Below are 17,397 nucleotides of genomic sequence, written 5' to 3'. Positions count from 1 at the left end.
AAAATTAAATATAGCCAAAGAAATAATTAGTAAGTACAATGGGAAGATAAATTAGAAGAGGAAAGATCCAGACTGAAGGATAAAGACACAAAAGAACGGACAATATAGACAATAAGAGACATAAAGGACAAGACGGGTCCAATGTCTGTATAATTGGAGTACCAAAAGGAGAGGAAAGAAAAAAAGGTGATAAAAGTGATCTTTAAAGAGGCAGTGGCAGAGAATTTTGCAAAACTGAAGAAAGAAATGATATTCCAAGTTCAAAGAACCCCAGAAGATATGTTTTGGGTTGTTTTTTTTTTTTTTTAGATTTTAATTTTTATTTATTTATCCTTTTTTGTGAGTAATCTCTATGCCCAACATGCAGCTCGAACTCACAAGCCAAAATCAAGAGTCACACGCTCCACTGACTGAGCCATGCAGGCACCTAGTTTTGGATTTTTAAGAAAAATCAACAACATATCCATATACATACAGACACATCATTAAAAACTGCTAATAATCAGCAGAAACCCTTAAAAGCAGCCAGAATGGGGTAGGAGGGGAAAGACATACATAACTTTCAGAAGAGGGAACAGTAAGATTGATAGTTGACTTCTCAATGGAGTGGTGTTAAGTCTGAAGACAATAATGTCAGGGCGCCCGGGTGGCTCAGTGGGTTATCCCTCTGTCTATGGCTCAGGTCATGGTCTCAGGGTCCTGGGATGGAGCCCTACATCGGGCTCTCTGCTCAGCAGGGAGCCTGCTTCCCTCTCTCTCGGCCTGCCTCTCTGCCTACTTGTGATCTCTCTCCCTCTCTGTTAAATAAATAAATAAAATCTTAAAAAAAATAAAGACAATAATATCTTCAGAGTAAGGCAATAAGAACCACACTACAGCCCTATAGTTAGGGCAGATAGCCTTCAGAAACAAAGATAATTACCAAGAGAAACGAAGGCATATATCTACAAAGACTTGTGCGTAAAAATTCATGCACCTTTGTTTTCAACAGCCACAAACAGGAAACAGGGCTAATGTCTTTTAACAGGTGAAGAAGCAAATTGTGACATATCCATTCGATGACTACTCAGTATTCACATTTTAAAGGACATAAAGAGGAATAAGGAAGAATAAACTATTGTTGCATACATAGATGAATCTCAACAATTAAATCGAATAAAAGAAGCCAGAGCCCTCCACAAAGAGAGTCCATTTCTGTAAAATTCCAGGGCATACAAACTAACAGACATTAATAAACAGGAGGAGGGTAGGTGCTGGGAGGTAGGCGGAGGGTGAGTTTAGGGTTATCCCCATCACAAAGGGAAGTCACTGAAAGACTTTAAGCAAGAGAGAGATATGATCTGTCCGGCTCGTTTAAGAACTGTCGCTCTGGCTGCTGCAGGAAGGCAGGAAGGGCCAGGACAAGAGCGAACACGGCTCAGCCGGAAGGATGTCGGAGTCACGCAGGGAGCTGCATCTTGGGAATGAATGCACAGGCCTTAAAAGTCATGGGAATGGATGAGAACACCCAGGAAGAAGGTGCCGCCGTGAGAGGAGCTCCCACAACTCAACCCTGAGGACGGCCAGCATTAGAAGGTGTGCAGAAAAAGAGGACAAGCCCACAGAGGAGCCCAGGGAAGGCTGTGAGCCCAGGGAAGGGGTCTTCAACAACCACTGGGAACGGTGCTAGTGAGGATGTAATAGCCCTCGCTTGACTTGGAAACTCCAGGGACTGTGATAAGCACAGATCTGGTAGGGCCATGGGCAGGCGGAAGACAGATCAGAAGAACCAAAATGTTCATCGCTGGTAGGATAGAGAAATGAGCTATATTATACTCAGACAAGAGGAGTCTACATAGGCGTGAAAATTAGTGAATTATAGCTCAGTATTCAAAATGGATGAATCTCAGAAACAAGGCAGACAAAATGAAGCCATTATGTCCAGATAGGCACCTAACAAAACAGGTAAAACAAAATACGATAGCACTGAGGGAGGGGCGCCCGGCTGGCTCAGCCGGCAGAGCCCGCAGCTCCTGATCTCAGGATTCTGAGTTCCAGCCCTATGTGGGCTGTGGAGCCTACTTCAAAAAAGTGGTGGGGGGATCCAGGTGGCTCAGTTGGTAAAGCCTCCGACTCTTGATTTTGACTCAGGTCAGAATCTCAGGGTCCTGACATCGAGCTCCGCATCAGGCTCCGCACTCGGCATGGAGTCTGCTTGAGAGTCTCTCTCTCTCCCTCTCCGTCTGCCCGTCCGTGCTCACGTTTTCTCTCTCTCTCTCTCTTGCTCAGGAAGTCAAAAAAAAAAAAAAAAAAAAAAAGGAAAGTACTGAGAGATACTTGCTAGACAAAAGTATACAGGAAAGCAAGGGAATGTGTAACACAAAACCTGGGACACTCCTTAACTAGTTAACCCTAGTTAACCCTAGTTAACTTGGGGATGGGTTTGGGGAAGGAGGACAAAGGGCCTCCCAGGGTTTGGGTGATGTTCTTTCTTGATCAGGCAGTAAACACACAGGTACCTTTTGTTTTGTGCCTTTAAATGCACACATTTTGCTCGTATGCCTCCTTTAGCAATGAAAATATAACGAGATCGAATATTTTGTGCACAAAAGAGTAAATGAGACATCATGAAGTCGGAAAGCAGGCACAGACAGCACCTCGGAGACATGTTACTGTGAAGAAGTGCAGGGAGCCAGAGCCGGAAGGAGACGCTCCATCCGTGGTGTCCTTCGGAGATAGGGGGAAGCGAAGGCATGTGTGTCTGCTCTGGGTATAGCCACCCAGCGGAGGGACAGCTGCTCGCTGCAGGAGACGGCCTCAAGCGCCCGAGAGGAGGGCGTCTCGGGCACTGGCTGCTCTTACAGGCAGAGGGGAAGGGGCAGTGGTGAGCCTGAAGCAGGTTGTAGGCTGGGAGTGAGAACAGGCCAGTGTTTGTACCTGATGGCCCCCATTCTCTCAACGCAAAATGAAAGAGGTCATCAGCCAAGAGGAAGAGGAAGGGCCGGGGAGCGATGAAGAGAAGGTGTGAGACAGTTCGCTCTAGACACAAAACAGTCAGCCTACTAGAAAGCTGGGCTGTGCTGAGAGCTCGCTCACCCTGTGTGACTCAAGCCCAAATCGAAGGGCTCAGTCCGGCTGGGCGGGCAGGAATGCAGGGCAGGCAGAAGATGGCAGAATCCTTCCAGACTTGGGGCCTTGCAGCGCTGTCCACAGCACATTCCGCTGTGACCGAGATGTTGGCTCATCTGTTCTGTCGAACGTGGCAGCCACTGACCACAGGGGGCCGGGGAGTACTTGAGACGTAGTGACATGGAGGAAATCAATCTGTAGTTTTATCTCACTCTACCTGACTTAAATCCAAGCAGCCACATGTAATCAGCAAAGTTTCATGGCACAGAATCCCCCCAAAATCAGTTGCGTTTCTATAGACGAGCAATGAAAAGCCACGAAGGAAATTAAGAACACCGATCCACTTACGATAGCATAAGAAGACCTAGGAATAAACCTTCGGTGGAGGGTTTGTTCACTGCAAACGGCACTGCTGAAGGAAACTCGAGAAGACGCAAGTGAGTAGAAAGACAGCCTGTGCCCGTGGATTGTTTTTTGTTAAAGATTTTATTTATTTATTTGACAGACAGAGATCACAAGTAGGCAGAAAGGCGGGCAGAGAGAGCGGGGGGAAGCAGGCTCCCCGCTGAGCAGAGAGCCGGATGCGGGGCTCGATCCCAGGACCCCAAGATTATGACCTGAGCCAAAGGCAGAGGCTTTCACCCACTGAGCCACCCAGGCACCGCTGTGCCCGTGGACTGTTAAGAGGACAACTGCCCAAAGCAATCCACGGATTCAATGCAAGCTCTAAAAAGTCTCAGAGCGGTTTCTTGCAGCAAGAGAAAAGCTTGCTATAGGCTACTGTATCAGCTCAGCTTATAAAAGCTGTGAGGAAATTTTTTGGAGACCTAGAGGGATGATGGGGGCCAGAAGGAGCGAGATGGACACAAAGCTGCCGCATGACGTGTGCCCCGCTAAGCCCAGTCACCCAGGCCCTCTGACTGGGTTCTGGGTCCTGCACCCAGGTGAGCACTTTGCACAGTGTCTGGTGTATCGCAGGGACTGAGCAGCCGTGTGACAGGCGAAGGGTGCAAAGGACAAGTAAGACGACACAGAGCGGAAGAGTAGACTTGGTGGGTGTCCTTGGCAAGTCGCTTCAAGCAAACCGAGACTAATAATTTCTGGGTCTCAGGAGCAGTTAAGAGCGTGGGTCTAGAACAGGAAAGGCTGCTGGCCTGTGACTTCAGACAAATTACCTAGCACTTAACAGTAGCAGTCCACTGTGTTACTAAAGAACTCCTTCCCAGCCCGTTTGCATGGACTGCATGAGATGCTTGCTCTAACAAACTTAGCAGAACCTGGCACATAATATATGCTCAAGAAAATATTGCTCACTATCATCAAGATTAAAATGAGTTCAAGGACACGATGGTGTTTTTTTACAAGTGCTAGTGTACCGTAACTCAACACCAGCAAAACCCAAAGTAGGTTTGGACCTGGGCTCGGTGTGACTGTAGACACAGCTTTGCACACTCAAACTGAGCTCACCTGAACACCATATTCTTTGAGGAGCTTGAGGGTACACGCTGGCGTTTCCACAGCTAAGGTCCACCTCCAGATGCAAACTTCCTGTGAGTGACAGCAGATGGAGAATGAGAAGGTTCCTGAAGGCTGCTGACGAACCCAACACCTCTCGCGGTGGCCGTGTAACTTTGGCTCGGGAACATGGCACTGTGAGCTGAACCCCAGGGAGAGAACACCTAGCGAGGGGCCATGGGGTCCGGTCGTTCCCTGAGAGCATCACAGATGCCATGTGGCCTGAGCAGAGCTGCTCACCGGGACACACTTGACAGGCTGGCCAGCCCGCTGAGGCGGCCTCCAAGTGCTCCGTACCTGGATTTCAGCATCGGAGATGGTTGCCAGATATTTGGCGTCCCGGGTGATGGCTATGGCCTCGATGCCGTGGCCTTCTGGGCAGCTGTCAAATATTGTGTGCACAGGAATGCTGCAAAACAGGACCGGGGAACACCCCTTTGCGGAGGTCTGCCATGCTCCCCGGAGGGACTTGCTTCAAAAGCTAAGGAGGAACCAAATGTGGTCCGTCCGTACAACGGACTGCAATGCAGCTGTACAAAGGTAGGAAGCACCCTGCTGTATCAGGGGTGGACCCCAAAAACATCACGTGAAGTAGAGAGGCCTGACACAAAGACCACATGTCGTTCGAGCTCCCTGATATGAAGATTCCAGAATTAGAAAATCCACAGGGACGAACTGGCACATCAGGGGCTCTCAGGGGGAATGGGAGGGATGACCCATGGCTTTGGGTTTTCCTTTTGGGATTTGGGAACTAGGGGCACCCAGCGGGCTGAGGTGGTGGAGCATGGAACTCCTAACACCTTGGGTTGTGGGTTCGAGCCCCACATTGGGCGTAGAGATGACTTTAAAACAGCAGTTGGAACTAGATACAAGCGGCGATGGCACAACACTGCAAACGCGCTCAATGCCACTGAATCGCACACTTCATGACAGTGAATTTGACCTTATGTGAATTTTACCTCAATTTAAAAAATAATAAAACTAACAGCATTACGCAAACGTGCCGTTTGTTCTCTTCATGAAGTCGATGGTCACCCGCTACTGAGCGCTGATTCCACGCCAGACACGAAGGACAGAAATATGGAAGAAAGATGCTGAGGACAATACCCGGGAAATACTCAGGGAAACAAGTGCCCTCCCACCTAAGCTTTTTTCCCAGAAAAATAATAGCAAAAGTAAACAGGGAGAAATATAAATTCATGTTCATCGTGGCACTGCTTTAGTGGCAAAAGAATCTCGAAACACAAATATCCATGAATGTGGGAACTGTTAAAAAAATATATATATTATGACGTAACCATATAATGAAAAACTAGGTTACTTGCAAAAAGAATGAGGCAGGGGCGCCTGGGTGGCTCAGTTGGTTAAGTGGTTGCCTCCAGCTCAGGTCCTGGGATCGAGTCCCGCATCAGGCTCCCCTGCTCAGTGCAGAGCATGTTTCTCTTTCTCCCTCTGCCTGCCGCTCTGCCTACCTATGCTCTCTCTCTTTGCCAAATAAATAAATAAAATCTTAAAAAAAAAAAAAAAAAAAAGAATGAGGCCGATGTGGGAAGGTGACCAAAATTTTGAGAAAAAAAGCAAATTGCCAAACAGTGTAGGTAGCTTCATCCTGCACGAGGGAGAGAGAGTGCACACATTTCTGTGCACGGAAGAGTCTAGAGCAACAGATTCTAAACTAAACAAGGATGACTCTGGAGATGTGTCTGGGTGAGGAAGGGCTCACTTTTTTTTTCCCTCATTCACTTCTATACTGTGTCACTCGCAGGACTGTAGAACCCTAAGAAGCAGGAAAAACCTTGTCACATGCAGAATTAAATGAGATATTTAAATGTCTAAGTGAGCCAGAGAAACACAACAGAAGCAAGGATGTAGGTGATTGTGAGTGAGCAGGAACGGGTGGCGGAAGGCCGGGTGGTAGGACCTCCTAATCCAGGACCGTGGGCTGGTGGTTCCCCATTGTTTTTCATTACAGAGCCCTTGTTACTGGAAATATCAGCAGGCCTCGGAGGTCACTCCAGTGCCCCAAATGGCTGGGACCAAATCTGTGCCTCAGCTGAGGACCTGGCTGGTTCTCTGTCATCGGAGAGGACTTCATCCCCCTGGGAAGTAGCCCCCAAAATCATTTGAGAGAAGGCAGCCCTAACATTGCTGTGAATGACACAGTGATGTCCTTAGTGGGGAAAAGCATCTTATCCCTGTGGCTTTCCAGAATTAAACGGAGAGCCAGTGATGTCAGCTGGGCCTGTTCTGTAAACAATTGGTGGGAAGAGAATCTGTTTATTTTTCTTAGGAATGGGTGATGCTTAAGAGAATTTAACATTATCAGAGACTCTGATGGATTAAATTTGTGATTCTAATTTAAAGCCCGTGGTTGATTCAGACTTGTGATTTTACATTCAAATCACACTGATTTATAAACAATATTAGAATGCTTATGAGAACTTAAGATTTGCCATAGTTATGTCTAATTTATTAGATTTACAAGAATCCCTTAAGTATGGGTGAAGGGCTTATTTTTTTAATCAGACTACTAAAGAACTTAGAGATAAAACCAAATATATTCAATTTCTAAGTGCAGTTTAAAAATGTTTAAAAGGAATTAATAATCAAATTTGTGAGTGGGGCCAAACATTAATCAAAACCCCCTTAAAGGCAATGGTAAAAATATGCTAGATTTATAAAAGGAGTAAGATTTATAAGCTGAATAAAAAGCTTAAGGAAAAACTATGGTTCTTAGTTTATCACTCTAATAAAGTGAATATTAATTCTAAAACCAAGTATTCTTTTCTGGGTCCCAAAGTCATCATTTACTGTATCATAAAACTCGTATTGACATATTGAATTATTAACCACAGATGCACTTTACTTTACAATTAAAAAGAAAAAAATCACTGCCAGAGTCACCCCTAGTCTAGTAGGGGAGACAGCTTTATAAGCAAGAGCAAAGTGGGGCACCTGGGTGGCTCAGTCAGTTAAGCCTTCGGCTCAGGTCATGATCCCAGAGTCCTGGGATCGAGCCCTGCATCAGGTTCCCTGCTCAGCGGGGAGCCTGCTTCCTCCTCTCTCTCTCTGCCTGCCTCTCTGCCTGCTTGTGATCTCTATCAAATAAATAAATAAAAACTTACAATTTTTTAAAAAAATCATATTTTTACGATGGGGCGACTGGATGTCTCAGTCGGTAAAGCATCTGGCTCTTGATTTCGGCACAGGTCACGATCTCAGGGTCCTGGGATTGAGCCACATGTCGGGCTCTACACTCAGCGAGGAGTCGGCTTGAGGATTCTCCCTCCCTCTTCTTCTGCCCATCCCCCCCTCACACTCTCTTGCTCTTAAATAAATAATTAAATCTTTTCTAAAAATTGTGGAGATGGTCAGTTTTATGTTATGTGTATTCTTTTTTTTTTTTTTTTTTAAAGATTTTATTTATTTATTTGACAGACAGAAACCACAAGTAGGCGGAGAGGCAGGCAGAGAGAGAGAGGAGGAAGCAGGCTCCCTGCTAAGCAGAGAGCCCGATGCGGGGCTCGATCCCAGGACCCTGGGACCATGACCTGAGCTGAAGGCAGAGGCTTTAACCCACTGGGCCACCCAGGCTCCCCTGTTATGTGTATTCTAAATCACCATCCTGGAGGTTGTGTTGCAGAGTGAAGCTGCAGAGGAGGAGGCTGGCCAGGCGGGCGTAGTGGGGCAGGGGCAGCAGAGGTGGGTTTAGAAGGCCTCTGGGAGGAGATGCAACAGGGCTTGGGGACATTTTAGCAGGAGATATCCATGGGACATCCAGGTGGAATGTTCTCCAGCAGCTTCCTCATCCATGAAAAGTGGAATTCTGAGGTGGTTATGGAGATGAAGATGGTGTGGTATCAACCCCAGGTCTGCTCCCTCCCGGCTGGAGAACAGGACCAACCACAGCCTCACCATCTTGGGCCAGAGTAAGCAGAGTCTCAGAAGGTGGGTGAAAACCAAGGGGACGTGGCATCAGAGAAGCCAAGGAAATGAAGGGTCAAATGCCACTGGGACGTCTAGTAAGATGAGGACCAGGATTAAGTAACAGGGCCCTAGGAGGTCACCGGTCACCTGGGGGACCTGCATCTTAGGACATCCAACCAAACTTTCCAGAACACCCGAGAGCATTTAACACAACTTCTTCCTAATCGTCCCCAACTGGACTCATCCACCCCCCACAACCCAATCAGGGCCTTACAATCTTATCAATTAATCTAGCACTGCCCTCTGCCTCTAGGACCAGGAATGAAGAAAGAAAACACACATGAACATCTACCATGGGCCATGTGCTGTGCCTTACTGGTCTTCACGACAGTCCTGTAAGGTAAGTGTAGTGTACTGAGGGCCCCATCAGTAGTCAGGTCCATCCAGAGCCTCAGGATGTGAGCATTATATGGGAATAGGGTCCTTGCAGATGTGTTATCTCAGATGAGGACGGGTTAGGATGGAGCCTAAAACCAATGACTGCTGAACTCATAGAAGAGCAGACACAAAGAGACACACAGGGGACAACGCCATGTGAAGACAGAGGCAGAGACTAGAGTGACTGGTCTACCAGCCAAGGAACACAGGGCTGCCAGTCACCAATAGCATCTGGGAGAGAGGCCTGGAGCAGGTTCTCCCTCAGAGCCCCAGAAGGAACCACCCCTTTAGGCACCCTGATTTCAGACTTCCAGCCTCGTGAACTTTGAGGGAATAACTTTCTGTTATTTTAAGCCCCTTTGCACGTGGTAATTTCTTAGAGCAGCCCAAGGAAACTAAAACAGTGGGTATGATCAGCCTCTTTTTTTTATAGATGGGGAAAATCACTTCACTTCACTGGGTTAGAGTCAACCTCCCTCACCTACTCTGGGACACCGCCAAACCAAGTTTCTGGGCCTAAAGAGCCAAGAACTGTAAATGGAGAAATTCAAGAAGGTAATGTCACTCGACCGGGCCTCAAGGCAACAGGATGGCCAGCCTCCCCAGGCCGCTTCACCCTCACCCGGCATCCCGTCGCTGGCTTCTGCACGCCCAGACCGGCATTTCTCATTTGTTGCAGATACACTACACTGAGTAGGGAAAAACAGGCCTGCGCCACGCCTACCCTGTGAAGGAGTCCCAGATGATTATCAGGCAGTCGGGCCCTTTGTCGGCAGTGGCAATCCACCGCCTGTCTTCACTGACGCAGAGGCAGGAGATCACGTTAGCATGGCCCTGCAGAAATGCAGAGAAAATGCTCTGAAACATTCAGGACAGCCGGAGAGGCTGGGGCCCCACAGAGAGAACTGAGCTCCCTCTCCAGGTTCATCAGGCTGAAAATTCCACTCCAACGGCCTTTCCCAGGCATTTCTCCACAGCCAGTGGTTTTCCGATTTTCTCTCCCTCAAAACCCCTGAAGGGTAAGCCACACTCCCCAAAAGGACAGGGGCTCCCTATAGATCTAGGCATGTGCCCAACTCTGAACCCAGGTGGGGAATAAATGTTGGGGTTCTGCCCCGCCTCCAGCCCCCTTGAAGTCCTGCTGGCCTCATCTCCCTTAAACAGTGTCCACTCAGGCCCCTGAGCAGATCTGGAGCAAAAGCCTCTTCACTGGCCTCTCTGCTTTTGCTTCCATCCCCCCACAATCCTTTCCCGGTAACTGAGGAACCTTCCGGAAACAAACAAGATGCTAGTGCTCCCTACCAGGAAACAGCTCGTTTCCTCTCCCCTTGCTCACTCCATGTCAGTCACACCAGCCTTCTTTCTGGAGCCCGTGGGCAGGCCTGCAAACCTGGATCTCCCTGGGTCTGGACTTCTCCCCAGACTGCCCCTGGTTGGTTCATTCTCCTCAGTCAGTCAGATCTTGGCGCAAAGTGCACATTTGCCAGCCTACCCAACTGGAGGGCCATCTTTCACTCCTGATATCTCTCCTGCAGCAGCCCACATTTCCTTTGGAGTGCTTGTTGTAATTTGTAATTGTGTATTTATGAGACTATAAGCTCCATGAGGGCTGGGGGACTAGATCTGTTTTTTTCATGACTACAGACCCAGAATCTGAAACAAAGAGGTTCTGATAAATACTTATGGAATGAATGAATGGATGGATGGATGGATGGATGGATGGTCAAGGCCACTCCCAGCCACCTGACTCTGCAGGAGGCCGGACACCTGCCTGGCATGGAACCTATTTCTCAGCCCCCCTGCCTGCTGCTCCTTCTTCACTCTGCAGACACGAACTACCCCCTCTCCCTCCCAACAGCACTGTGCTCAGTGCTACACATTCAATGAAGCTCCGAGAAGGGCTGCTTGCTGGGCTTGTGTGTGTCTCTGGACATCTAGATCCAAACTTTGCACCCACATGGCATGGATCCCTGAATACCGACTAGGCTTTTGGGAACCCCTCTCTGATGTTTTTGACCTAGGCATTGACTTAACGATGGTCCTTATTAAAATAAATGTCCAGGGGCTCCTGGGTGGCTCAGTCAGTTCAGCCTCTGCCTTCGGCTAAGGCTTTGATCTCAGGGTCCTGGGATCGAGCCCCACGACAGGCTTCCCGCTCAGCAGGGGAGTCTGCTTTTCCCTCATGCTCTCTCTCGCTTGCTCTCTCAAATAAAAAAATAAAATCTTAAAAAGCAACAACAACGGGGCACCTGGGTGGCTCAGTGGGTTGGGCCTCTGCTTTCAGCTCAGGTCATGATCTCAGGGTTCTGGGATCGAGTCCCGCATCAGGCTCTCTGCTCAGTAAGGAGCCTGCTTCCCCCTCTCTCTCTGCCTGCCTCTCTGCCTACTTGTGATCTCTCTCTCTGTCTCTCTCTCTCTCTCTCTGTCAAATAAATAAATAAAATCTTTTTAAAAAAATTAAAAAAAAAAAAAAGCAACAATGAAAACTTGCATACCTGAAGATGGTGCTGAGTATTCTTGAAGACATCGTAGATGACCGCAGTGTGGGCACAGACGTACAGAAGAACTCGCTGGTTTTCATCTCGAATGTAGTAAACAGGAAGCGAACTGTTCCATCCGAAAGACCAAGTCATGGTCTGGAAGACAAAGGCAAGACCAGCAAGACACTGAGTGCGCCGAGCCCTGAACTGTGACACCAGGCACCCCTGGCGCAGTCTCTGGAGGGCAAGGATTTCACATCATCAGTCCAAGGTGAGAGGGATCACTTCGAGAACATCCTCACCCACATGCTAGGGCACAGAGGACCCTCGAGTCCACGACGCCGAGTGAAAGGGGCCACACACAGTGCAGGGTTGGTCCGATCCATAGAGATGGAAAGGAGCCCAGTGGCTGCCAGGGGCCTGGGGAAGGTGGGCGGGGAGTGACGGCTCCAGGATATGGATTTCTTTTGTGCGGGATGAATTAGACAGTGTGACAGCTGCACAACCTTGTGGACATGCTAAAAAGGAATAAATAATACGTTTTAAAAGGGTCAGTTTTATGAGGATGTGGAGAAATTGGAACCACTGGGCATGCTTGGTGGGACTGTGAAACAGTGCAGCTGCTGTGGAAAACCCCAGGGAGAGCTCTCCAAACACTGAAAGCAGAATTAGCGTATCATGCGGCAACGACACTTCTGGGTACCTAACTCAAAGACCTGGAAGCGGGGTCTCAAAGAGACATTCACACGCCCATGTACAGAGCAGCATACTTCGCAGAAACCAAAAGGTAAAAGGAAACCAAGCATCCAATGACGGATGAATGGATAAACAAAATGAGTGTTGTTCGAGCTTCCACAGGAAGGAGATCCGATGTTCTACAACATGGATGGGCCTTGGGGACATCACGTAAGTGAAATCCACCAGTCACAAAAAGACAAATACAGTAGGATTCCACTGACATGGTCCCAAGAGGAGTCAGATCCAGAGAGACAGAAAGTAGAATGATGGTTGCCAGGGGCAGGGCTGGGGAATAGGGAGTTGTTCGATGGGTAGGGAGTCTCCGTTTCGCAAGATGAGTTCCACGCGTTGGTTGCACCACAGTGTGAATGTATCAACTACGATGCTGTACACTTCAAAATGGCTAAGATGGTAAATTTTAGGGGCGCCTGGGTGGTACAGTTGGATCAGCAACTGACTCTTGGCTTTAGCTCAGGTTGTGATCTCAGGGTTGTGGGATCCAGCCCAACACTGGGCTTCACGAATAGTCCGCTTAAGACTCCCCTCGGCCTGGGGTACCTGGCTGGCTCAGTGGGTTAAAGCCTCTGCCTTAGGCTCTGGTCATGATCCCAGGGACCTGGGATCAAGGCCCACATCCGGCTCTCTGCTCAGCGGGGAGCCTGCTTCCTCCTTTCCCTCTCTCTGCCTGCCTACTTGTGATCTCGACCTGTCAAATAAATGAATAATAAAAAAAAAAGACTCGTCTCTGCCCTTCCCCACCCCCCTTTCAAATAAATAAAGAAATATTTAAAAGAAAGAAGAGGGGCGCCTGGGTGGCTCAATCATTGGGTGTCTGCCTTCAGCTCTGGTCATGATCTCAGGGTCCTGGGATCGAGCTCCGCATCAGGCTCTCTGCTTAGCAGGGAGCTTGATTCCCCCCATCTCTACTTGCCTCTTTGTTTGCTTGTGATCTCTCTCTGTCAAATAAATAAATAAATAAAATCTTTTAAAAAAAGGAAAAAAAATACAGGAACAGGAACAGAAAGGAGGTGTCCTCAAGGAGCTAAACAAATTTGCAGAGGGAGGTGGTCTAGAAGAGTTGAGTTCTACAGTGAGCCCAAGGCTAACAGGGGACCCAAACGCCCAGCACACAGGACACTTGCTCTCATCAGCGACATCACGGGATGTCGTATTAGCTGGCTAAACAAGCCAAAAGCCTTCACGGGCTCCAAAACATTTTCTTTCAGACTGGGCAAGCCCAAGTTTTGCCCTTGAACTTCACTGCTCAGAGGAAACCCAGTCTACAGAAAGGAGGCTGTCAGGAGTCTGCATCTGCCATGAGGCTTTGCCCTCAACCTCGTCCATGTTATCATCCCTGCCAGCACCACCACGATCATCGTCTAGATGTGAACACCCGTCCAGCGCTCACTGTGTGTCGGGAACGACATTCAACACTCCAAGAGCCTTCGATCCCTTGTAGATCTTCCAAAGGCAGAATCTACAGGGAAAAGGGGAAGTGAATCCTAGGAAGCAATTTTCAGTAGCAGGTGGAGGAAGAAAGGAAAAAACCCTCCTCCCCTTCCTTCTCTTGGTAAATGGTAATATTGTGCGGCCACGCAGATGCCTGGGGACCTCCTGGTGCCTTTCTCAGTGGCTTTCACTTTTTCCAGAGGCGAGGAGGGAAGGGGGAAAGGAATGGAGCAGGAGGAGGAAGGGAGAGAGAGGCGGAAGGGGAGGACAGACTGGCCTTGAGTCTCCCACAAGGAACGGCACCCGATGCAACAGACAAGCCACGTCCGGAATTTCCTGCCTGGGGAGCGACGCTGTCGGGCCCAGATGTCAGGCCCAGATGCACATGTCCCGCCAGAGTGCTGAACTGAACTTTAAAGCATACGAGTCTATTATTAGTTCAAACAGGATATTTCTGGTGGTATTTTTTCTTCCATATGCATAAAATTCCCTTATTTCACAATGCTTTTAAAGCATTAGAGGAAATTAAAAAACACATTACACTCACCAAAGGATACACGTTGGCGCGGTCATCCTTTCGAAACAGTATGTCCTCGCTCGTAGACACCAGTGATTTCTCCGGCTTCTCTGCTTCTCGTCGCTCACTTAAGTCTGATGATCTTTTTTCCTCTCTCCTTTCCTGTCCCAGTTCATCCTGGGGCATCTGGTTGATTTTCTCCCCAAGCTCGCTTGAGGGCTGTGTTTCGGGGAAACTAATCTCTGGTTCCTCGGAACGGGTTTGATCCAAATCAAGAAATTTTAGTTTTGGGCTCAAGTCTCTTAAAGACTCATTTGTTTCCAAATGCTCTGATTCTAACGCATCCTTCCCCTCGCTAAGGGTTCTCTTAAAAAAGAAATAAAAGAAGATTGTGATTTCAAATACAGCGCAAGCTGCTTGGTTCCTTTACCTTCCTTTCTTTTCATACTCAGCCCCCTTAGAGTTGGCCTCACAAAGGAACTATGAACTGTTTCAAAAAGGTGCCTGGGGGGTACCTGGGGGGCTCAGTTGGTTAAGTGTTTGCCTTTGGCTCAGGTCATGATCCTGGGGTCTAGGAGTGAGCCCCACATTGGGCTGCCTCCGTGGGGAGTCTGCTTCTCCCTCTCCTGCTCCCCCCCTTCTTGTGCCCCCTCTCACTCTGTCAAATTAATAAATAAAATCTTAAAAAATAATCATAATTAAAAAAAAAAATAAAAAGGAGCCTGGGACGTTTTGTACTTAAATAACATGAATCATGTGTGTGCCAGGTTTATTCTTGGCCTACGAGCAGAACCACACAGCAAAACCATTCTTCTAAGTGGCCCTGGTCATCTCCAAGGATGGGCGAGTCACAGTCACTTCTCCTTGGACCACAGCTGAGTTCTCCTTCAGGGGGAGAGCCTACATTACTGTGATCTCGCTGACTCTGTTCTAAGACAAGCGCATTCCAACTAACCCCTAGGAACTCCTTCTGTCAGCTCCCCTGCACACCTCCTCCAGGAGGCCTTCCCTGACCATCCTCCTAGCTGGGCTAAGTGTCCTTGATTTTTGTTTTTTCAATATCTCCCATGCATCTCTCAATCACTGCCGTTAGCATATTGTTTCATGGTGTTCAGGTACCCTAGAGCTCCTTAAGAGAATGGACTGTTTCTTATTTGTATCATCCCCATAGCCTGGCAAATGGTAAGCATTGCATGATTCTGAATGAATGAAAGAAAGAATAGATGAATGACTTAAAATTACTACTTACTAGGGAAGTTCCTGATATGACTGACTGGGCATCAGTCAGTGTAACTATCTCCAAACTGGTTATGGACTTGGTGATTTGTTGAGGCTTTGCTCTGGTTTCCTCCTGAATGGCAGCCTCCTCCCCCTGTGCTTCTCCAGACTTTTCCTCTGTTTCTTCTCTGACGGCCTCCTCCTCTTGGCCATATTCTTCCCCCTCTTCCTCCTCCTCCTCCCCTGCTCCCTCCTCCCCTGTCTCTTCCACTCTTCCCTCTTTCTCCCATTCCTCCTCTTCCTCCCCCTCTTCTCCTTCCTTCTCTTTCTTCTCTGCTCCTTCCCCCTCCTCCCCTGGCTCCTCTCCCTCCACTCCTTCCTCCTCCTCTGCCTCCTCCCCTTCCTCCTCGACTCCTCCCTCCTCCCCTTCCTCCTCCTCTCCTTCCTCTTCCTCCTCCCCCTCCTCTCTTTCTTTGTCCCCCACCACCTTTCCCCCTTCCTCCCCCTCCTCCCCCTCCTCCCCTACTCCTCCCTCCTCCCCTTCCTCCTCAACTCCTCCCTCCTCCCCTTCCTCCTCCTCTCCTTCCTCTTCCTCCTCCCCCTCCTCCCTTTCTTTGTCCCCAACCACCTTTCCCCCTTCCTCCCCCTCCTCCCCTTCCTCCTCTACTCCTCCCTCCTCCCCTCCTTCCTCTTCCTCCTCCCCCTCCTCCCTTTCTTCATTCCCCACCTCCTTTCCCCCTTCCTCCCCCTCCTCCCCTTTCTCCTCCACTCCTTCCTCTTCCTCCTCCTCCTGCTGAGGCTCTCTTGGTACTAATATGTCATCTTCTTTGAATTCCGGTTGCATACTTTCCACCTCTCTATCAAATTGATTATATTCTTCTTCCACTTCTGTTTCTTCTTCTTCTTCTGGTGGGAACTCCCCTGCACCTGACATTCTTCTTTGTGGAGTTTCCTTTAGAGAAATTTTGACCATAACCATCAGCAGTTCACTCTATTTCCCATTTTAATTTCCTAGTGCATGAACCTATCAATGGACTGTGTGCAATACCAGCTCTGGCTCCTTTCCACAGGAATAAAAAGAATTTCATACTTCTGGGAAAGCCTGTACCAAATTGGAAGCATATTCATACCAGGGCCTCTCATCTTTCCAGGAATAACTTTAGAGCCCTGTAGCTCATTTTGTATATATTCCTATTCCCACAGGCAAGCAAAATGATAACCCAGGCATCAACAACAATTCTAATAATGTAAGTAAGGGGAGAAGCAGCGGCTTAGTGGTTAAAAGCGTGGGCTTTGCAGACAGCCTCCCCTACCACCCAATCCTGGTTCCACCACTCACTTGCTCTGAGACCTTGGGCAAGTCCCTGTACCCTCAGAGTGCATATTCGCTCACAGGCAGGATAAAAGTGAGAACCCTCCATTCTGGGGTTGAGATGACCTATGTAAAACGTTCAGTGCAGCTGCCGCAGAGGGCTTGAGAAAGGCAGCAATCGTTTACAAAGTTTAATGGCCTTCTAACATAGTCTCTCACTTATTTCTTCCGACAAACTGGAGTTTGAGGCTCTGGGAGTTGAAATGACTTCATCAGCTCACACCGCTGGAAAGAGGCAGACCTCTCTAACGCTCGGTTCCTCCAGGTGGAAAAAGTGCTAAGATTGCAAGCCCGGGGCCCTGAGCACGGGGCATGCTCCCACTGCAAACTTTGCCGGTGCATCTTGATACTGGGGCCCAGGGGAGGGGAGGAAAGTGTGGGGGTCTGTGGGGGAGGGGAGGGGGACACAACGCCCAGGCGCGGCTCCTTCCTCCAGCTCAGGTCTCTCTGAGGCCACCCCGCCCCTTCCCAGGTGGGGCGAGCGCCCCCCACCCCCGCGGGGCACCAGGTCCTCCCGCACCAGGAACCCCGCCCCCGACTCACGGAGTGCGCCCTCCGACAACCTCACAGGGCCGGCCCTCCCGCCGCCTGGACCCCTCGGTCACCTCCCCAACCTCCAGCGGCCACTGCTTTCT

The 17,397-nt window shown here is 48.9% G+C and overlaps 1 protein-coding gene across 1 annotated transcript in view; it reads right to left on the bottom strand.

Annotated features, from left to right (window-relative positions):
* Positions 1 to 15,871, bottom strand: part of CFAP251 (cilia and flagella associated protein 251) — a gene marked incomplete at its 5' end in the record, with an annotated part of 63,257 nt that extends 47,386 nt beyond the window's left edge. The window contains 6 exons of the mRNA XM_059138990.1: positions 4,576 to 4,656; positions 4,921 to 5,032; positions 9,713 to 9,822; positions 11,484 to 11,624; positions 14,203 to 14,538; positions 15,422 to 15,871. Of these exons, the coding sequence (XP_058994973.1) occupies positions 4,576 to 4,656; positions 4,921 to 5,032; positions 9,713 to 9,822; positions 11,484 to 11,624; positions 14,203 to 14,538; positions 15,422 to 15,871 (1,230 nt within the window). The remainder of the gene's footprint in view (positions 1 to 4,575; positions 4,657 to 4,920; positions 5,033 to 9,712; positions 9,823 to 11,483; positions 11,625 to 14,202; positions 14,539 to 15,421) is intronic.
* Between the last annotated feature and the right edge of the window lie 1,526 nt (positions 15,872 to 17,397).

The sequence above is a fragment of the Mustela lutreola genome, chromosome 11 (genome assembly GCF_030435805.1).
Source record: "Mustela lutreola isolate mMusLut2 chromosome 11, mMusLut2.pri, whole genome shotgun sequence".
NCBI lineage: Eukaryota > Metazoa > Chordata > Mammalia > Carnivora > Mustelidae > Mustela > Mustela lutreola.
Note: the sequence above shows the minus strand (reverse complement) of the source record. Positions and strands in the feature narration are given on the sequence as shown.